Source organism: Coregonus clupeaformis, chromosome 17, assembly GCF_020615455.1.
Source record: "Coregonus clupeaformis isolate EN_2021a chromosome 17, ASM2061545v1, whole genome shotgun sequence".
NCBI classification, from domain to species: domain Eukaryota; kingdom Metazoa; phylum Chordata; class Actinopteri; order Salmoniformes; family Salmonidae; genus Coregonus; species Coregonus clupeaformis.
In genome coordinates, this window is record NC_059208.1 from 10,160,565 (window position 1) to 10,183,028 (window position 22,464).

The window sequence follows — 22,464 nt, forward strand, 5'->3', positions numbered from 1 at the left end:
AGCCCCCCTCACCCAGCCTCCCTCACCAGCCAAGGCCTACTAATGAAGACTGAACATTAATCATCAGGAGGATATGGCTCCTCAAACACACACACACAAACAAACAGGTGTGAACACACATTCACAAGCATGGGCTTGTGTGTTACACACACATTCATGCACCCTTCCAACCTCCCTTTCCATGGCCACACCCACATTATCCCACCACCTACCTTTTCACATACACACACATACACACTGTGACCCACCTGACGAGGTTCTCGTTGTCCCCGGGTCCTTTGCAGGAGGTACAGTTGGTCCTGGTGTCATCTGCTTTAGGTGTCTTCTTCTGCATCGCAGACTGACGCTGACGCCGCTCCCGTAGAGACGGTTCCTATGGAAACACACAGGCTGATTAGACCCGACACTGCCATGTGTGTGTGTGGTAATGGTGTAGAAGAACGATAATATGCAGGCTAATAGAGTGAATAGAGTAAGTAACATGTGATGTGTATGTATTACAGTATAGGGAAAAAAGTATTTGATCCCCTGCTGATTTTGTACGTTTGCCCACTGACAAAGACATGATAAGTCTATAATTTGAATGGTAGGTTTATTTGAACAGTGAGAGACAGAATAACAAAAAAATCCTGAAAAACGCATGTCAAAAATGTTATAAATTGATTTGCATTTTAATGAGGGAAATAAGTATTTGACCCCTCTGCAAAACATGACTTAGTACTTGGTGGCAAAACCCTTGTTGGCAATCACAGAGGTCAGACGTTTCTTGTAGTTGGCCACCAGGTTTGCACACATCTCAGGAGGAATTTTGTCCCACTCCTCTTTGCAGATCTTCTCCAAGTCATTAAGGTTTCGAGGCAGACGTTTGGCAACTCGAACCTTCAGCTCCCTCCACAGATTTTCTATGGGATTAAGGTCTGGAGACTGGCTAGGCCACTCCAGGACCTTAATGTGCTTCTTCCTGAGCCACTCCTTTGTTGCCTTGGCCGTGTGTTTTGGGTCATTGTCATGCTGGAATACCCAACCACGACCCATTTTCAATGCCCTGGCTGAGGGAAGGAGGTTCTCACCCAAGATTTGACGGTACATGGCCCCATCCATCGTCCCTTTGATGCGGTGAAGTTGTCCTGTCCCCTTAGCAGAAAAACACCCCCAAAGCATAATGTTTCCACCTCAATGTTTGACGGTGGGGATGGTGTTCTTGGGGTCATAGGCAGCATTCCTCCTCCTCCAAACACGGCGAGTTGAGTTGATGCCAAAGAGCTCCATTTTGGTCTCATCTGACCACAACACTTTCACCCAATTCTCCTCTGAATCATTCAAATGTTCATTGGCAAACTTCAGACAGGCCTGTATATGTGCTTTCTTGAGCAGGGGGACCTTGCGGGCGCTGCAGGATTTCAGTCCTTCATGGCGTAGTGTGTTACCAATTGTTTTCTTGGTGACTATGGTTCCAGCTGCCTTGAGATCATTGACAAGATCCTCCCGTGTAGTTCTGGGCTGATTCCTCACCGTTCTCATGATCATTGCAACTCCACAAGGTGAGATCTTGCATGGAGCCCCAGGCCGAGGGAGATTGACAGTTATTTTGTGTTTCTTCCATTTGCGAATAATCGCACCAACTGTTGTCACCTTCTCACCTGTCACGGATTCTGCCGAGGCTGCCCCTCCTCCTTGCTCGGGCAGGCTTCGGCGTTCGTCGTCACCGGAATACTAGCTGCTGCCGATCTATGTTCTATGTTTCTATGTTGCATCTGTTGTCTGATTGTTACACACCTGTTGCCCATTACGTGATTACTCCTTCCCAATTTAACCCGGTGGCTCCCAATGTGTTTTGTGCGTGTTTGTTTTTTCGTTTCGTGTGTCGTTGGTGAGCGGGTTTGTTCCTCCCTGTGTGGAGGTGTTTTGTATTTGGATTCTTTACTTATTCAGTAAAGTACGTTTCATTGAGTTCTGTGTCCTGCGCCTGACCTCAATCCACCGCATTACACGGACACTCGTGACATCACCAAGCTGCTTGGCGATGGTCTTGTAGCCCATTCCAGCCTTGTGTAGGTCTACAATCTTGTCCCTGACATCCTTGGAGAGCTCTTTGGTCTTGGCCATGGTTTGGAATCTGATTGATTGATTGCTTCTGTGGACAGGTGTCTTTTATACAGGTAACAAACTGAGATTAGGAGCACTCCCTTTAAGAGTGTGCTCCTAATCTCAGCTCGTTACCTGTATAAAAGACACATGGGAGCCAGAAATCTTTCTGATTGAGAGGGGTCAAATACTTATTTCCCTCATTAAAATGCAAATCAACTTATAACATTTTTGACATGCGTTTTTCTGGATTTTTGTTGTTGTTATTCTGTCTCTCACTGTTCAAATAAACCTACCATTAAAATTATAGACTGATCATGTCTTTGTCAGTGGGCAAACGTACAAAATCAGCAGGGGATCAAATACTTTTCCCCCTCACTGTAGTTGTGTGTATGATAGGGAGGTTAGGAGCTTTAGGAATGTTTAGTAACAAATTTAGACCAATGACATACCTGCACCTCAAACTTCTCTTCTTCACAGATGGACACCCTCTTCCTCTTCTGCCCTCTGGTTCTCTGTGAAATACAGAACACCATGTTAGGTTCATTGCGGTCCGTTTTAACTAAGCTCGAATTCTGTGGTAATTCATGTGCTAATTGATTGATCTGTGTGAAATGATGAGAGATAATTGACCTGAGCTCTGGTCAGTCTCATAAGCCTTGTGAAAGGTTATCAGCTAGCCATGCAAGGCACAAGGTCACAACAAGGTCATAATATATGTCTACTTTGAGTTGTTGAGTGGTCAGGCAAATCTTTCGTTCTTGGAATTTTGTCTGTGAGAATCTGTCAAAATAATAATTTGACTTAATTAGAGATATGCTTCACAAGGTATTGGCAGCATCAGAAAAATCTAACTATTTATTGCTTTCCTGTTCTCCAAAAGATTCTGGAGCCAGTGAAAGTATGTTTATGACGCTGTCTGCTCCCTCAGCTGTTTAATCAGATTGTCAAACAAAGAAAACCCACTGTGGTCTCTGCCTTTTGCAACAATACAACAGAAAGCATAAACTGTTTTCCAAATACATTTGTTTGTCCTGTATTTAATCCTCTACTGCCCAGTGAGGCTGGTGTTTTGTTTTACCTCTGGCCATACAAGACAAGAGAGCCACACAGTGCTGTCTGTGGACTAGGTCCTATTCAGCTGCACGAGAGAGAGAGTGAGAAAGCGAGAGAAAGAGAGGGGCGGGTTCGACAGAGATAGAGGGAGCGGGAGAGAGAAAGAGAAAGGAGAGAAAGAGCTGTGGAGATATGGCTGCTCCCTCCCTGCCTTTCTCCCTACACCTCTTCATGGATCTCACTTATCTACAGCCACCATACCCTGATCCTCCTCCGATATTCCACCCCAGCCCGCTTCCCCCCCGCCTCCCCATCCATCCTCCCTCCCAATCCCAGCTCCCAGAAGGAACACAACAGATAGTCATCAGAGAGAGGAGGGGAGAAAAACACACTCCAGTCCTCTTCCATTTTATTTCCCCCGTCTTTTGTTTTTAGACTGTCAATAACCAACCCCCTCCACACCTGGAAGGAGAGAGCCTGAGGAACACTCATTCTCTGAGGCCACTCACTGCCTGGCTGCCTAGCAAGAGCCAGAGAATAGCCCAGTGTCTGTCTGTCTGTCTGGTTGGCTGGCTGTCTGGCTGTCGCCCTCTTAGATAACACAAACACACCCTGCTGTTCCTTATTTTTTTTATTTTTTTTAAGAACTCCTTCTGGAGGTTTGCTCTTTCTGTATGTTCTTTCAGAGAGGGAGGGAGAGAGGGAGGAGGGATAGAGGGGAGTGGGAAGGTGGAGGATGGAGGATGGAGAGAAGGAGGTCGTGTAGAGTGCTGTGGCGGTGGGTCTGGGTTAATGTGTTTTTCTGTTAGCGCATCTAAAGCAAAGTGCCCAGAGTACGCTGGGCTGAGGACCCTGCTGCTGGAAGTACTCAGGGATTAAGCCGTCTTTTTCTGATTTCCTCTCGCCGCGTCCGCTCCAGTCGAGGAGCTTCAATGCTGCATTTATCTTCAAATGCAAGGCATGCGATGGCAGCTGCTGAAAAGGCCCTGCTTTGCATTTATTCTTTTACCAGGGCACCCTGGCGCTGGCACTGCTCTAAAGCCCTTTTTCAATTGATCAGGGCTGACTAATCAACCTCCCGCTGGCCCCTGCATGGGGACGAGTGTTGGAGTGTGTGTGTGTACGGTGCTTATGTGTGTGTGTGCGGGGCCACAGGGGTAAGGTGGCCCACTGCCACTCTGTGGTGCAGCTTAGCCTCCTCTGGCCCTTGTTCAGGGGCTGCTGACTGAGTACACTGCCTACTGCAGGGCAGTGCCCTCTTCTAAATCAACATGCGCCCTCAAGGTATACAGTGGGGGAAAAAAGTATTTAGTCAGCCACCAAGTTCTCCCACTTAAAAAGATGAGAGAGGCCTGTAATTTTCATCATAGGTGCACGTCAACTATGACAGACAAAATTAGCATTTTTTTCTCCAGAAAATCACATTGTAGGATTATTAATGAATTTATTTGCAAATTATGGTGGAAAATAAGTATTTGGTCAATAACAAAAGTTTCTCAATACTTTGTTATATACCCTTTGTTGGCAATGACACAGGTCAAACGTTTTCTGTAAGTCTTCACAAGGTTTTCACACTCTGTTGCTGGTATTTTGGCCCATTCCTTCATGCAAATCTCCTCTAGAGCAGTGATGTTTTGGGGCTGTCGCTGGGCAACACGGACTTTCAACTCCCTCCAAAGATGTTCTATGGGGTTGAGATCTGGAGACTGGCTAGGCCACTCCAGGACCTTGAAATGCTTCTTACGAAGCCACTCCTTCGTTGCCCGGGCGGTGTGTTTGGGATCATTGTCATGCTGAAAGACCCAGCCACGTTTCATCTTCAATGGCCTTGCTGATGGAAGGAGGTTTTCACTCAAAATCTCACGATACATGGCCCCATTCATTCTTTCCTTTACACGGATCAGTCGTCCTGGTCCCTTTGCAGAAAAACAGCCCCAAAGCATTTTATTTTATTTTTATTTCACCTTTATTTAACCAGGTAAGCCAGTTGAGAACAAGTTCTCATTTACAACTGCGACCTGGCCAAGATAAAGCAAAGCAGTGCGATAAAAACAACAACACAGAGTTACATATGGGGTAAAAAAAACATAAGGTCATAAAATACAACAGAAAAAATATATACACTGTGTGCAAATGTAGCAAGTTATGGAGGTAAGGCAATAAATAGGCTATAGTGCAAAATAATTACAATTAGTATTAACACTGGAATGCTAGATGTGCAAGAGATTATGTGCAAATAGAGATACTGGGGTGCAAAAGAGCAAAACAAATAACAATATAGGGATGAGGTAGTTGGATGGGCTAATTTCAGATGGGCTGTGTACATGTGCAGTGATCGGTAAGGTGCTCTGACAACTGGTGCTTAAAGTTAGTGAGGGAGATAAGAGTCTCCAGCTTCAGAGATTTTTGCAGTTCGTTCCAGTCATTGGCAGCAGAGAACTGGAAGGAATGGCGGCCAAAGGAGGTGTTGGCTTTGGGAATGACCAGTGAGATATACCTGCTGGAGCGCAGACTACGGGTGGGTGCTGCTATGGTGACCAATGAGCTAAGATAAGGCGGGGATATGCCTAGCAGTGATTTATAGATGGCCTGGAGCCAGTGGGTTTGACGAAGAACATGTAGTGAGGACCAGCCAACAAGAGCGTACAGGTCACAGTGGTGGGTAGTGTATGGGGCTTTGGAGACAAAACGGATGGCACTGTGATAGACTACATCCAATTTGCTGAGTAGAGTGTTGGTGGCTATTTTGTAAATGACATCGCCGAAGTCAAGGATCGGTAGGATAGTCAGTTTTACGAGGGCATGTTTGGCAGCATGAGTGAAGGAGGCTTTGTTGCGAAATAGGAAGCCGATTCAAGATTTAACTTTGGATTGGAGATTCTTAATGTGAGTCTGGAAGGAGAGTTTACAGTCTAACCAGACACCTAGGTATTTGTAGTTGTCCACATACTCTAGGTCAGACCCGTCGAGAGTGGTGATTCTAGTCGGGTGGGCGGGTACCAGCAGCGTTCGATTGAAGAGCATGCATTTAGTTTTACTAGTGTTTAAGAGCAGTTGGAGGCTACTGAAGGAGTGTTGTATGGCATTGAAGCGCGTTTGGAGGTTTGTTAACACAGTGTCCAATGAAGAGCCAGATGTATACAAAATGGTGTCGTCTGCGTAGAGGTGGATCTGAGAGTCACCAGCAGCAAGAGCGACATCATTGATATACACGGAGAAAAGAGTCGGCCCAAGAATTGAACCCTGTGGCACCCCCATAGAGACTGCCATAGGTCCAGACAACAGGCCCTCCGATTTCACACATTGAACTCTATCTGAGAAGTAGTTGGTGAACCAGGCGAGGCAGTCATTTGAGAAACCAAGGCTATTTAGTCTGCCAATAAGAATGCGGTGGTTGACAGAGTCGAAAGCCTTGGCCAGGTCGATGAAGACGGCTGCACAGTACTGTCTATTATCGATCGCGGTTATAATATCATTTAGGACCTTGAGCGTGGCTGAAGTGCACCCATGACCAAAGCATGATGTTTCCACCCCCATGCTTCACAGTAGGTATGGTGTTCTTTGGATGCAACTCAGCATTCTTTGTCCTCCAAACACGACGAGTTGAGTTTTTACCAAAAAGTTCTATTTTGGTTTCATCTGACCATATGACATTCTCCCAATCCTCTTCTGGATCATCCAAATGCACTCTAGCAAACTTCAGACGGGCCTGGACATGTACTGGCTTAAGCAGGGGGACACGTCTGGCACTGCAGGATTTGAGTCCCTGGCGGCGTAGTGTGTTACTGATGGTAGGCTTTGTTACTTTGGTCCCAGCTCTTTGCAGGTCATTCACTAGGTCCCCCCGTGTGGTTCTGGGATTTTTGCTCACCGTTCTTGTGATCATTTTGACCCCACGGGGTGAGATCTTGCGTAGAGCCCCAGATCGAGGGAGATTATCAGTGGTCTTGTATGTCTTCCATTTCCTAATAATTGCTCCCACAGTTGATTTCTTCAAACCAAGCTGCTTACCTATTGCAGATTCAGTCTTCCCAGCCTGGTGCAGGTCTACAATTTTGTTTCTGGTGTCCTTTGACAGCTCTTTGGTCTTGGCCATAGTGGAGTTTGGAGTGTGACTGTTTGAGGTTGTGGACAGGTGTCTTTTATACTGATAACAAGTTCAAACAGGTGCCATTAATACAGGTAACGAGTGGAGGACAGAGGAGCCTCTTAAAGAAGAAGTTACAGGTCATTGAGAGCCAGAAATCTTGCTTGTTTGTAGGTGACCAAATACTTATTTTCCACCATAATTTGCAAATAAATTCATTAAAAATCCTACAATGTGATTTTCTGGATTTTTTTCCCTCAATTTGTCTGTCATAGTTGACGTGTACCTATGATGAAAATGACAGGCCTCTCTCATCTTTTTAAGTGGGAGAACTTGCACAATTGGTGGCTGACTAAATACTTTTTTCCCCCCACTGTATCTGTTAGACATCCTACACACAGCCTGACAGCTATACTCCATAACGCATCACTACTTATTTGGCCATATACTTTCAACACTCATTGAATCATTACATCTCAGAGCCATCAGTTCCGGACCCAAACTGTACCTCATTTTCAAGAAAGCTTGGTCTTTGCTTCTTCTAGTAAAATCTACTGACAATATCTCTAATTATTATCTCCAAAATGAATAATTGCAGACCAAAACCATCCTGCATTTTCAAGGAGGCTTGTTTATCATTGCTTCTTCTTCTAGAATCTTCTGTGTGACAGTGTGTGTATTGGGGTGGTGATTAAACGTGGCCCTGCTGCAACACCCCTCCATGATTATACAGGAACAATATGCCATTAGTCTAGTGAGAATTAAGTTACTACATCTAGTTACTGCTGGGTCCTCCGCTCCGTTAACTTCTCTAATCCTGCATAGTGCTGTGAAATGATTCATGGCTGTTAAAGATGCAATGATGTACTTAATTAAAAGATTGATTTAGCTCAGAGTTGTACAAACTGCCCCCAGTTTTAATTTCCTCACCTGAGCAGAGACCCTGATTAGGTATGCTGTGTGTGTGTACGTGTGTGTGGGTCTGAGAGAGTGTGTGGGTGTACACATTTTACCTTATTATATCTTATTTATTTATTTTTAACCTTAGTCTACATTGCACTGAACTCTGCATTGGATGTGTTGATATTTCCCTGGCCTTTCATAGATTACCTTAATGGAGTCAACCACTATAGAAACCAAACAGTTAAATAAACTCATATTCTGGGCCCTTTGTGAGGTGGTGGGAGAAGTGGCTTAGAAGGGAGCGAGGAAGGAAGAGAGGGAGGGATGGAGCTAGGGAAGGAGGGAGGGCTGAAGTGAAGGAGCCAAGTAACTGTGGTTCTAGCGTTTAGCAGTTATCATTTATAATGATAAGCGTTTTCACAATCTGTTTAAATATGTTGTCAATTTTTCTTCCTCCTTTAAAAAAAACATACAACCCGGCTCCATCACTCACTTGCTCGTGTCAAGAACAACAAGGATATGTTTGATTCCCCCCTTTGTTAATATTCCATCTTCCTCTTACATGATTGTAGATTGGAAGTAGTTCAGTCCATTTGGATCAGTTTTAATCTGATGGCGGACCTGAACCAACGAGCCGGCGGGGGGTGTTTGGGGCTGAACACGGCCCCATGTAGCTCAGTTGGTAGAGCATGGCGCTTGCAACGCCAGGGTTGTGGGTTCAATTTCCACGGGGGGCCAGTGGGGGCCAGTATGAAAATGTATGCACTCACTAACTGTAAGTCGCTCTGGATAAGAGCGTCTGCTAAATGACTAAAATGTAAAATGTAAAAATGTAACACCAGAGGAAGTGTGTGTTTGGATCCACCCCCTCTAGTTTCCTGGCATGTCCACTAGCAATCCTGTTTAGTACAGCAGCGTGACCTGTGTGTGCTGAATGGCAAGCCATTAGTCCCGTGAGTCTGGCCTGTTATGTCCTATATCTGTTGGGCTCTGACAGCCAGGTATATCTGTTGGGCTCTACTACTCTGGCCTGGGCTATCTGTTGGACTCTATTAGTCTGGCCTGGGCTATCTGTTGGACTCTATTAGTCTGGCTTGGGCTATCTGTTGGGCTCTGTTAGTCTGACCTGGTATTTCTGTTGGGCTCTGTTAATCTGGCCTGGTATACAGTACCTATGATGGAGTACTTTTAACCCCAGGTATAGGTTGACGGATTACTGTCTGTTTCTCCAAACCTGGGAGATACATTCTGGATTATACAGTAGATGGCAGGAAAATTAAAAAGGCTACCCCAGAAATATCAACCCAATCAACCCCAAAACTAGCAAAGGGGAGGCTTTCAAAACCCATTTTGACAGACCACCACTTAAAGGGATACTTCGGGATTTTTGCAGTTATGCCCTTTTCTACTTCCCCAGAGTCAGATGAACTCGTGGATACACTTTTTATGTCTCTGTGTCCAGTATGAAGGAAGTTAAAGGTAGTTTCACAAACAAATGCTAACTAGCGTTATCACAATGACTGAAAGTCTATGGGTATCTACTAGCATGCCTTTTGCAATTATACGGGCTTGTATAATAAACAAAATAAATAAATCATATTAAATACATTATTTATAATAAATACAGTGCCTTCAGAAAGTATTCACACCCCTTGACTTTGTCCACATTTTGTAGTGTTATAGCCTGAATTTAAAAGGGATTACATTTTGATTTTGTGTCACTAATCTACACACAATACCCTTTTTTTTGTTGCTGTTTTGACAAATTAACAAAAAAATAAAAGCTGAAATGTCTTGAGTAAATAAGTATTCAACCCCTTTGTTATGGCAAGCATAATGAACTTCAGTAGTAATAATTTGCTTAACAAGTCGCATAATAATGCATGGGGTAACACTGTGTGCAACAACGGTGTTTAACATGATTACTTAATGACTACCCCATCTCTGTACCCTATACATACCACTTATCTGTAAGGTCCTTCAGTTGAGCAGTGAATTTCAAGCACCGATTCAACGACAAAGACCAGGGAGGTTTTACAATGCCTCACAAAGAATATTGGTTAAAAAAAAGGGGGGAAAAGCAGACATTGAATACCTGGTTGAGTCTGCTTTCCAATAGACACTGGGAGACAAATCCACCTTTCAGCAGGACAATAACCTAAAACGCAAGGCCAAATATACATTGGAGTTACTTACCAAGACGACATTGAATGTTTCTGAGTGGCTTAGTTACAGTTTTGACTTAAATGGCTGTCTAGCAATGATCAACAACCAACTTGACAGAGCTTGAAGAATTTTTAAAAGAATATTGGGCAAATATTCTACAATCCATGTTTGCAAAGCTCTTAGAGACTTACCCAGAAAGACTCACAGCTACAATCACTGCCAAAGGTGATTCTAACAAGTATTGACTCAGGTGGTTGAATACTTATCTAATCAAACTATATTAGTGTTTTATTTTCCATTAATAAAAATAAGAAATCCGAATTTTTCTTCCACTTTGACATTAGAGTATTTTGTGTAGATCGTTGACAAAAATTGACAATTAAATCAATTTTAATCACACTTTGTAACAACAAAATGTGTAAAAAGTGAAGGGGTGTGAATACTTTCTGAAGGCACAGTAAATAATAATAAAAAACGGTGTGTTATTACACACCGTGCCCCTCACATCTCGTTTCTTGGCCTCCGGGGACATCTCCTGAGGGATGAATTTGATTGGTCCTTTAATCTGTCTCCGAGACCTCTTGGTGCCGTCGGGCAGTGTCTCCATGGCGATGTCGGCATCGTCGCTACTGGCCTGGTCACATTCTGAACATTGCCTGAGGAGATGGAGGGAGGTAGAGAGAGACAGACAGGAGTAGGAAAGTAGAGAGAGACAGATAGGAGGAGGGAGGGAGGGAGGTAGAGAGAGAGAGAGAGAGAGAGAGAGAGAGAGAGAGAGAGAGAGAGAGAGAGAGAGAGAGAGAGAGAGAGAGAGAGAGAGAGAGAGAGAGAGAGAGAGAGAGAGAGAGAGAGAGAGAGAGAGAGAGAGAGAGAGAGAGAGAGAGAGAGAGAGAGAGAGGAGAGAGAGAGAGAGAAAGAAAGAAAAAAGAAGAAAGAAAGAAAGAAAGAAAGAAAGAAAGAAAGAAAGAAAGAAAGAAAGAAAGAAAGAAAGAAAGAAAGAAAGAAAGAAAGAAAGAAAGAAAGAAAGAAAGAAAGAAAGAAAGAAAGAAAGAAAGAAAGAAAGAAAGAAAGAAAGAAAGAAAGAAAGAAAGAAAGAAGAAAGAAAGAAAGAAAGAAAGAAAGAAAGAAAGAAAGAAAGAAAGAAAGAAAGAAAGAAAGAAAGAAAGAAAGAAAGAAAGAAAGAAAGAAAGAAAGAAAGAAAGAAAGAAAGAAAGAAAGAAAGAAAGAAAGAAAGAAAGAAAGAAAGAAAGAAAGTTTCAGGGTCCAGAAATTGTTCTCTCCTCTATGCAGGGGTATTGATTTTACTATCTGTGAACATCTTAAGCATGGAAAACAGGTTTCGGAAGGCTTTCTCTCTGATTACTATCAATGTCTGAACAACAGGATGATGCTAATTATGTTGGAGATAAAACAAACAAAACACTGACACTAAGGCTTTGGTCTGTAATGTCTGTGTTGAAATCTATGAAAATAATATGTTTTGTTAGAAAAATACTGGTTTCCCATAGTACTGAAATCTGAGCCTGGAGGTCCGACACTGGATTTGAGGAAAGGTGTTTCTGCTGATCCAGGCAAAGCATAAGACTGTGACATGGGTTTCTATCAGTATTATAAGTTAGACTAAGTTAATACTTGTCTTAAAGGTTAATATCAGTATTATAAGTTAAGATAAAGTGAACTTGTGGATCCTTTCTGCCTCTGTCAAATTCCTGGAGTGCAGATCCTGATAATAAGGTAGGCTATGACTTGGCCTTGGCTCCACACAATGTTATCCATCCAAATGCTTTCTAATTTCCGCCCGCCGGAGCAGAACACCACCACGCTCTCTTATTCATGGGTTAAATGAATTACTCCCAATCACAGGCACAAGGAACGTGCAAGTTGAGGTGCCACAAAAACAAACAATACACACACATCTCAGATGTGCACACACACGTGTATACACACTACAATCCCCCATCGTCCTTTAGTTAGAATAAGAAGTCAAAAAGGTTAGACTAGCTTCTCTATGGAGATAACTTACTGTGGAAGTAGCTCACTAAGCGACAGAGATGGAATACTATATAAACTATTGAGACAGATACACAAAAGAGTTCCTCTATCTATCTATCCAGATAAGGACATCTAGCTCTATGTGAAGTGGAACATTTCCACCATCTCTGCATTCTCCATCTGATAAATCTACTGCCACTGAGTAAGCTGAAATGTCACACTTTATATAAATAAATAAATTGTGGACACTAATGTATCTCCTACTACAAGTTATTATAAAACGGGTTGTTTGGATCCTGATATGTGGGACAACAACTTTTGCAAAATACCATGACGTGCTAATCTCATAATTCCACTGTCCCGCAGCCCAGGCAGGAAATTCCTAAACTTCATCTCCCTTGGGGAAAAAAGCATCTACACATTACTTCCCCATGCTATTATTTGGTTTGCAACAGTTGGGGAAACTAAAAATCCACCATGGAAACCGTAAACACTCAGAATTCCATTCATTCATTAACCAACGCAGTGCGGCCTATGTAGGCCTATTTGATATATTGAAGTTCTTGTCTCTCATCATCATTGAATCTCTGCTAGCTAGCTACATGCCAATGATTTGTTTAGCACAGCAATATCGGATGAATAGAATGATTAGAACTAATGACTGGGTCAAAACATGAGAAAATAACTAACGACCAGCCGCTTGGGTAGCAACTTCAGAATGCAAAAACAAATTTACTTGTTTAAATAATGTTTTTAATGAAAACATTTCATTAATATTTTATAAATATGTTGGCACCGTTTTATAAAAGCAATAAGGTCCTTGCACCCAGAGATTATTGTGTGATAACTCCCTCCTAAGGGCTGTTCTCGGCTCTTGGCTTCACCTCGGGCCTAAGAACAGACCTAAATCGGGAGTTATCACACCATAATCCCTGTGTTCTCATGCCTTATTGCTTGAATGACATGTTTTTATACAACAATGGTATAACAATGTCATAGCAGATTTACAGTACAGTATGTCATTGCGATGGGTTGTGTGTTTGTGCATGTGTATGTGCTATGGACAGCACTTGGTCCAACTTATGCTTTTGTAACTCTTGTACCACCGAGTCCTCTAGCACCCATTCACTTATTATCTCTCATTCACTCTCTCTTTCTTCCCCATCTACCTCCCTCAGACCCTCTCGCTCTCCGTCTCTTTCTTCCCCATTTACCACCCCCAGTTCCTCTCCCTTTCTTCCCCATCTACCTCCCCGAGTCTCTCTCACTCTCCCTCCCTCACCAGTAGCTGTTCTTGGTCTTCTTGGGCATGCGTGTCAGCGGAGGCTCCAGACAGCCCAGATGGTAGTAGAGCTTGCAGGTGTCACACAGGAGCAGGAGATGCTGGTCCTGGTTCTTCTTACAGATCCCACAGCTAAACAGGAACACACACACACAGGAAATACATCAAAATAAGTTAGTTCTCAGATGAGAAGCTAGATATAAAGTACATATTAAGAATAAAGGCATGATAATACATACTCCTTAGGAATAGTGATGGTCGTAGAGTGTTGGAGTGCCCCAGGGTTGAATACTGGCACCTCTCTGTTTGCCCAGCCACTCCATATGGGGCTTTTTGCTAGTTTGTAATGCCTGTTGTTTTAATGTTTGTGTGTTAGTTAGTTAGTTTACCTGTAGAGGACAGCTGGTAGGTTGGAGGACTTCCCAGGAGCTCCTCCCTCCTTCTTGCTGGGCTTCCTCTCTTTAGGGGCTTTCAGGACCGACGGGGAGTTCAGTTTCTGTCACGGAGAGAGACACGTCACACAATCAACTCATAGGTGTAGTAGAGACTTCAGAGAGAAGCAGTGAAGGACAGACAGGTCAGAGGTGTCCACAGAGTGGAGGGAGAGGGACGGAGAGACGGGGAGAGAGAGAGAGGGAACCTATTGTTGGTCTGTAGACAAATAGACAGACAGACAGAGGCGGATGTGGGTCTATTTCTCCCCAGCATCTCGTTGGCTGCATGGTGGCTACTGTCTGTCGCAGGTTAATTAGAAAACGTATCTGCCAGGGAGCAACTGGGGAGCTGGTGGGCCACTAAACAGACAGGCTTCTCCCTGGGGCAGCTCTAATCTGAGTACGCTCAGTACGCCATCGCCCACGGCTCCCAGGGACCGGTCCTATGGGGGGACCTAAGAGAGAGGGGCCAGGGCCACAGGACCCCAGGATGTGTGTGTGTTTGTCTGGGGTGTGTTATCTACTAATTGTGGACCACAGTTCCCTGGTGCAATAGCTCAGTGAGTAAAGAATCCCTCCACTACTGATAGAGAGAAGTCCCCTGTCAGTTAGAACTAATATCAAAGAGATGTGTGTGTGTGTGTGTGTGTGTATGTGTGAAGGTATCTGCTAAAATAAGAATTGGAGACAGGCAGTGAGGACCAGCCCAGCCTCAGGCCATCTGTCTGGTTCATAGTGGGAGCCAGACAGGCTATGAGGCACTGGGGGACCGAGCGGCGAGCACACACACAGAGCACACACACGGCACCCTGGGAAGGGTCAGCTGATCGGCACACCTTCAAGGAAGAGTCTCGGTGTGTGACACACACGTGCACAGCATTTCAAATTAGATGCTTTACCTCAGTGCTAAACGGAACACTGCCAGGTAACGTTAATGAAGTATCTCATGGGTAAAAAAGCTGTGACTGTCTTAAAAACAAAATGTCCCCTCTTCACTTTTAGAGAGTACCTCTATCTCTCCCTGAGGCGTCCCCCACAACGACAACACAGAGTCAGTGTCTGGGATGAGGGATGGGGCTGCGGTTGGGGACATCAGTAATTTCTGGTAATGTAAGGGATGGGACGGGACGGGTGGAAGGAGGACAAATAGGAAATGAAAAGGTATCAGATAGATGACAAAGCAACGCGGGGACGTGACTGATGTAGCTACTTAAACCTTTCTACATTTCTAATTATGTGATTTATGGAGGTCGTTGCAGATTCATGTCGTTCGTTCAGTCGTTCTTTCCTTCCAGTCTTTCTTTCTTCCCATCCTCTAGCTATATCGCGCCATCCATTTATCTGAAGACAGCCCCAATCGCCAGCCATACTTTTGCATTCAGTTAGTCGTTTACGTAGATGGATTTTTAAAGGGCTGATTACATTTGCAGTCCACGGCAACTGTATGTTGTATTATCTAGGCCTACCCCCTAACCTTGCGAGGTGTGCGTGTGTGTGTGAGAGTGGTTTTGTGTGTTGTGTGTGTGTGTACATGTCTTGCTATAGCATCCTGTCAGAGCTCCAGCTCTCCACCTGAGTTCTCATTCTCAACACAGCACAACACACAAACCTCGCACACACACACACCTCGCACAAACACACACACCTTCCACAAACACCTCGCACACACCTCACACAAACACACACACCTTGTCGTTTCCATAGCTTCATGTGGGAGAGGCTGTCTGAGACTGCGTCAGTGTGTTACCCTGGCTGCCTCCCCTCTCACAGCACAGAGCCTGTCTGGTTAATAATCTCTTCAGTGTCACTGCTCTACCAAGATATCTAAATTAGAGATGATTTACACACATTATCAATCTTTACACACATTATCAACATCATCTCTCAAGCTAATTCTGTCACAGTTTATATCTGTACGTTTAAATTCAAATTATCACCTAACATGCACCGTTTCAATTTCGATCATCTTGGATTCAGTTAATAATTTCACACACTACCTGTGAATATGTTTCACTGGTTGTTGCCTTGGACAGAATTTCTGAGTAAAATATTTTTTAATGGCACTTCCAAACAGTGAAAAAGTAAAAAGGTCTCACAGAGCAATTTAAAAAGGTCTCACAGAGCAATTTCTGCAGAGCCGCATTTCGCACTCGTTAAATGACCCATCACCCGTGGCGACGCACCTTGGCGATTTGGTTGCCATGGCACGTGGGAACGTGGTAGAAAGCAAGCGCACAGCTTCTAACTTCATTTAGAGTGAAGCAGAGGCAGGTCTAGTCTGCCTTTATAGCAAATGACAGGTCAATCCGTTAGTGCAAATTCAAGTTTTTGTATTTTTTTTACAGGAGCCTATTATAGGCTGCAGAATTACCCCATGGTAACTTTGTGGGTTGCTACGGCGGGTTGCTATGGCCAATCTAGATTCCTCTCAATCCCTCATCATCACCAGGTCCTGGGCATGTAGCAGGGAGACCTGTCAGGTTGGGTTTTATCCTCTGACTTTCTAACCAACTTTTCTGTTCTGTTTCTGTTCTGCGTAGGTGTTATGAAATAACAAACGAAGGACCGATGCTGGAGCTTGGTTTAGTGGAAGTGTTGCCAACTCAGGGCTAAATATAAAAAAGAAAGAAAGATAGGAGGAGGAGAATGGATGAGGAGGAAAGGAGGATGAGAACGTCGACAGAGAGGAGGAAAGGAAGATTTTTAAAAAGGGGGTGAGGAAGAGGGAAGGAGGATAAGACAGGAGGAGAACGTGGTGAGATATTAACATACCTGTCCTAGGATTCCTCCCAGCATGGTCCATATGACCTGGCCCTCACTCCTCAGAACACCGTTGACATTCTGCAGGTCCTCCAGAGACTCACACAGCTACAGAGAGAGAGACAGACAGACAGGTCATGTAGGGAGGGGGAGATAAGGAGAGAGGGAGAGGTCATGTAGGGAGGGAGGTAGAGAGAGAGAGAGAGAGAGAGACAGACAGACAGACAGACAGGTCATGTAGGTAGAGAGAGAGAGAGAGAGAGACAGACAGACAGGTCATGTAGGGAGAGAGAGAGAGAGAGAGACAGACAGACAGACAGACAGACAGACAGGTCATGTAGGGAGAGAGAGAGAGAGAGAGAGGGAGAGAGGGAGAGAGAGAGAGGTCATCTAGGGAGGGAGGTATAGGTAGACAGATAGAGAGAGAAAGAGAGATATACAGAGACAGGTCATGTAGAGAGAGTGAGAGAGAGAGAGAGAGAGACAGAGGTAGGTCATGTAGGGAGAGAGAGAGAGAGACAGAGGTAGGTCATGTAGAGAGAGAGAGAGAGAGAGAGAGAGAGAGAGACAGAGGGGGAGAGAGCGAGGTAGAGATAAAGCATCACCCAGGGGAGATCACGAGACAAGGACACTCTTTAATGTATGGATAGATGTACACACACGCACACACATACCCTTGTTCTCCTCCTTACATACTCATACAGAGAGAAACATCACACACACACACAAGTAAAAACACCTGTCATTTCTATATTTGAAGCCAGACACTAGATAAGATGTGAAGCTCCTCAAAGAGAGATGAGAGGGGAGGAAAAGAGGTGAGAATTATTCACTGGATGTGAATCTCAAGTACTGAACGCCATCTCTCTCTAACTCTCTCTCTGTCTCCTTCTCTCTCTTCCTCCCCCTCTCTTTCGCCATCTCTCTCTGGACTTTACTTAATCAGCTCTGCCAGAGGACGAGGTGAAAGGGAAACATTCACTAACACTTCATATTATCTCCCAGAGATTACTGAGTCTACCTCCTCCTCCTCCTCCACACACACACGGAAACACCTTGTCAGGGGCTTTATAGCTGTATCAGTAGCTAGACTTCAAATCTTAACGATCCTTCTCTCTCTTTCCCTCTCGGTCTTTCTCCATCTCTCCCACTCTCTCCAAGGCCAGGGCCGCTTCTCTCTTCATCGCTCTCTCTCTCCTTCTCTGTTTTTCTCTTTCCATCTCTCTATCTCTGTGTAAAAGCAAGTCGAGCGGTGCAATTAGCAACACACACTCCATTAATAACGCTTAATACGTGTGGCAGAAAGACTGAGCGCAACATTAACTCCTGACTTTTACTCCGCTGTTTTATTCCCTTCTTCATTCGGGCCTGATGGAGCGAAGCTGCCCTGCGTCACCACACCCAGGTCACATGGGGAGGACAGATGAAAGGAGATAGATGGAGAGAGAGACGGAGAGACAGCGAAAGAGAGAAACGGCAAGGGACACAGAGAGATTGAGGGAGAACGAGGGATAGAGAGAGATAGAGAGAGAGAGAGAGACAGAACAATGAGAGATGGAGAGAGCTAGATGGAGGAGGAACAACAAGGCTCTCAAAATTGTATTTTTCACGGTACGTAGTAAAACAGTGGTTAATGTGACGTTGTAGTGCAAAGCGATGCTGTTTATGAATGACGCACTGTGTGTGTTTCTGAAGACTAGAGGCCATGCAGTACAAAGAGATAGCACAACTTTAGTGTGAGGATTCAGAGCAAGCAATGCTACTGGAGAATCACTGGTAAACCCCTAGTGAGTGGTTGATAACAGCGTAAGAGGGGATTAACATTTTGTTCACCGTCTTCCTGGCTGTGTCTACTACCACACAGCAGTCAAGCAAGCATTGTTTTGTACCACTACTAACTTTGTTGAAGTCAACAAGCAGCTTCTTCATGTTCTTCTAACAGTGTGTGTGTGTGTGTGTGTGTGTGTGCGTGATTTCCACCACCACTAACCTTGTTGTAGTCGACATGCAGCTTCTCCTGCTCACTCTCCAGATTGTCTTTCAGGTTCTTCTGTTCAGAGATATTGTCCTGGATTTGGATCATCCTCATGTTCCTCTCTGCATAGCAATAAGGACACCAATCAATAAACCACCATCACAATCTATACACACACATCAATAGGACCGATCACAATCTATCTACATCTATATACAGGAAAAGGCACATAAGAAACAGGGTGTACTGATGTGATTGGAGATAGCTGGGGGTGGGGGATGTTGTTCAAGGTTACTGGCACGCTGGGTCATCACACAAACACGTGCGAGCGCACACATTCCCGCACACGCGCAAACACACACATCATCATTCATTCATTTAGGAAAGGAAATGTCTTTATCCAAGGCTGCATGCTGAGAGCCTATAGAACTCTGGCACAGACTCTCAAAGACAGTTTACATGTAGTAACAACATTAACTATAATGGTATATTAGGTTGGTAATGTTTCCCTACTCACCCAGGTAATAGTTGACAAAGTCGGCAGTGAGGGCGGGCTGCTTGTGTTTCCTGCGTCCGTCCACACTGGCGCTGATGTCTGACGTATCTACGGGGAAGATGTCCGTGCTGAAGAAGAAAAACAGAGGACAGACCCGGGATTTGAACCATCAACCCTCTGGTTGCTGGTCCACCTCTCTAAGCTCTAAGCCCCTCCCTGATGAGGGGAAAAAGGTGCAGCTCTCGCGCTTCCAGTTCAAACAAATCTTTATATAGAATTGTATGAAAAAAAATATGGAATGTGAATTCTAGGGGTGTGCCGAATAGTCTGACAAAATGAGTATCGTAACGGATTTTATGGACGCGATTATGATCCGAGTAATTTTTGTAAGCATCTTTCTCATGTCAGTCAGACACATCGTTTCTAAACCATACTGTACTGTCTTTGAGTCAGTCATGTGCGTAGTCTAAATCACTAAACTAGCTTGTTTGCCTGTCTGTAAAGAGAAGGGCTGTACGTTGATCCTGCTGCTCTGATTGGATAGAGTGAAGCCGTATTTCTCCGTCCACTTCATAATTTCACCCGATCACTTTACCTTGCATGTTTTCGGTCTGATCATTTAGATTGCTGCTGCCTGCTACTATGATAAAACACATGGCGAGGACGATTGCTATCAATGTGCATAATATCTAACAAGCAGGGCAAGGGTAGGGAAAAAAGATGAATCACTGATGCGCATTCTGACTGGGTGACAGCAAACTTGGCTGCCCGCTGCAAGTTGAGTACACAGACACACAGACACACCCACCCCTCCGCAAGCTGCTCCTAATCTGCAGCTTTTTTGCAGTGAGAACTTGCAGGGAGGTATTTTGCCAACATCTATTTAGGCATAATAAAACACATTTTTTCCGATCACGAGTATCATCCGATCCGACTATCAACTGTCAATTTACGGATACGATTACGAATATGAGTACTGCCATGTTGGCACAACCCTAGTGAATTCTACAACTCTTGGTCGATCTCAACACGGTCTTTTCCCACAGACATTAACTCCTACCTGATGCCCATGAGCTCAGCCTTCCTCATGAGCTTCCTGATGGCGGAGGCGCTGGAGGTCAGGGGTCGCGGCAGCTTCTCCCGGGGGACCCAGGCCTGGGGCCGGGTGTTACGGGACAGCTCTGCCCTGGCCCGGTACTGCTGCAGCCGGGTGGTGATACGGGCCTGCCAGGGGTTCAACACAACACAAAGAAACACACACTTCATTATCTTATTACAGTTTGGCTGTGTCCCAAATGGCACCGTATTCCCTAAATGGCCCCTGGTCAAAAGTAGTGCATTATATAGGGAATAGGATGCCATTTGGGACGCAGCCATTACAACTTAAAACCTCCCCAGGTTGTTCCAGCTGCCTTCTTCTTCAACTCACTCCTGCGTGGCTCTGTTGGTAGAGCATGGCGCTTGCAACGCCAGGGTTGTGGGTTCAAATCCCACGAGGGACCAGTATGAAAAAGTACCAAAATGTATGCACTCACTACTGTAAGTCGCTCTGGGTAAGACCATCTGTTTAATGATTAAAATGTAAATAAGTCAATCATGGATAACTTACTGTCGAAGACTGAATCTTGTACATAGAACAATGAACTATGACGCAAACACTGACAAGCATTTCTATTTATGACTAAAGTCAACATTCTGCAGTCCTAACAGCAGAGAGCCAGTGTGAGTCTGAGCCAGTCTTGACCTCTCACCTGTGCCTCGGGGGCTAGCTGCTTCTCTTTGTCCTGTAGAGACGCCTTGCAGTAGGACTGGAGCGCCAGGTAGTTCTTCCTCTTCCACTTCCTGTCATAGCGGTCCGCATGCTGCTTACAGTACGCAAAGAAGGGATCGGCTATGTCCTGGGGAAACACACACACACGTGTTCAAAACACGATCAACCACAGGTGAACATTGTTCCTTATGTACTGTGTATGCATGCCTTTCAGCACTCTTAAGTCAAGAGATACATTTTCCTGTGTAAAATAAAGTCACTTACATCATTCAAATTAATAGTAATGGATTCATTGTTATACGAGATCAAAATAACATCAATTTAGTGCTACCATAGAGTGATGAACTGTGCTCACTGGTGAAGAAGAGTGCATCTTATTCCTAGAACTGAGTATGGCGATGGTGATTTTTCTCAGAAATGGTCTTCCAAATTCCAGGTAAGAAAACTGTGAAAATGATCTCACTCCAATACATTTTAATAGAAAGGTAGCAAAAATAGATAAGATCTTGCTACCATGGAAAGGTAAATACCTGTCTATTTGTGGAAAAATCACCCTGATTAACTCTTTAGTATTATCCCAGTTTACCTATTTGCTTATGGTCTTGCCTACGCCTAGCGAAACGTTTTTTAAATTATATGAGAAAAAAATATTCCATTTTATTTGGAACGGCAAGCCAGACAAAATTAAACGGGCCTATTTATACAATGAATATGAATTCGGAAGACAGAAATTATTAAATATTAAAGCATTAGACCTATCACTAAAAGCTTCAGTCATACATAAATTATACTTAAATCTGAACTTGTTCTCTAGCAAATTAGTAAGATTGTCTCATCCCATGTTCAAGAATGGCCTTTTTCCCTTTATTCAGATTACAACCTCTCACTTTCAGTTATTTTAAAAGGAAATCATCTCCCAAATAATGTGGTTGAACTCAAATATACTAATTGATAATAAAAAAAACAATGTTTTTTTAATAATAAAAAAATATATATAATCTTCGTAAATTATATCATAGGTAGGACTGGTGGAGTTATGTTGCACATGCAGCTAACAAAAACATATGAAAATGTCTGCTCTACCCAAAATGACAACCAAATAACTGCAGCATTACTGCAAAAATAGAAGAGGAAAGTGGAAAGTGGAAAAAGTATGGCCCTGCATTAAAGACCATAATTGGTTATAGAAAATTGTGATAAATAAAAAAGTATACCAGTTTCATTTAAGGACCAAAGGATTGACAGCCTTCCCATATAGATTGCAAAATAGCTGGGAAGAGATTTGCCGTACCGATTCCATGGCAAATGGTTTATAATAATATAAATAATATGCCATTTAGCAGACGCTTTTATCCAAAGCGACTTACAGTCATGTGTGCATAATTTTTCTTTTGTGTATGGGTGGTCCCGGGGATCGAACCCACTACCCTGGCGTTACAAGCGCTGTGCTCTACCAG

The 22,464-nt window shown here is 44.0% G+C and overlaps 1 protein-coding gene across 7 annotated transcripts in view; it reads right to left on the minus strand.

The window, feature by feature from the left end:
* LOC121586572 (PHD finger protein 14-like) overlaps positions 1 to 22,464 on the minus strand; it is an 89,835-nt gene that overhangs the window by 43,145 nt on the left and 24,226 nt on the right. For 2 of the 7 annotated variants that reach the window (XM_041903360.2, XM_041903367.2), the window contains exons 9-19: positions 20,988 to 21,134; positions 20,297 to 20,472; positions 19,258 to 19,364; positions 18,756 to 18,862; positions 16,778 to 16,873; positions 13,961 to 14,067; positions 13,572 to 13,703; positions 10,791 to 10,953; positions 10,227 to 10,289; positions 2,538 to 2,600; positions 249 to 373 (exon numbers count right to left, since the gene is read on the minus strand). In XM_041903360.2, the coding sequence (XP_041759294.2) occupies positions 249 to 373; positions 2,538 to 2,600; positions 10,227 to 10,289; positions 10,791 to 10,953; positions 13,572 to 13,703; positions 13,961 to 14,067; positions 16,778 to 16,873; positions 18,756 to 18,862; positions 19,258 to 19,364; positions 20,297 to 20,472; positions 20,988 to 21,134 (1,286 nt within the window). The remainder of the gene's footprint in view (positions 1 to 248; positions 374 to 2,537; positions 2,601 to 10,226; positions 10,290 to 10,790; positions 10,954 to 13,571; positions 13,704 to 13,960; positions 14,068 to 16,777; positions 16,874 to 18,755; positions 18,863 to 19,257; positions 19,365 to 20,296; positions 20,473 to 20,987; positions 21,135 to 22,464) is intronic. The other 5 variants (XM_041903361.2, XM_041903362.2, XM_041903365.2 and 2 more) reach the window with 5 other exon arrangements.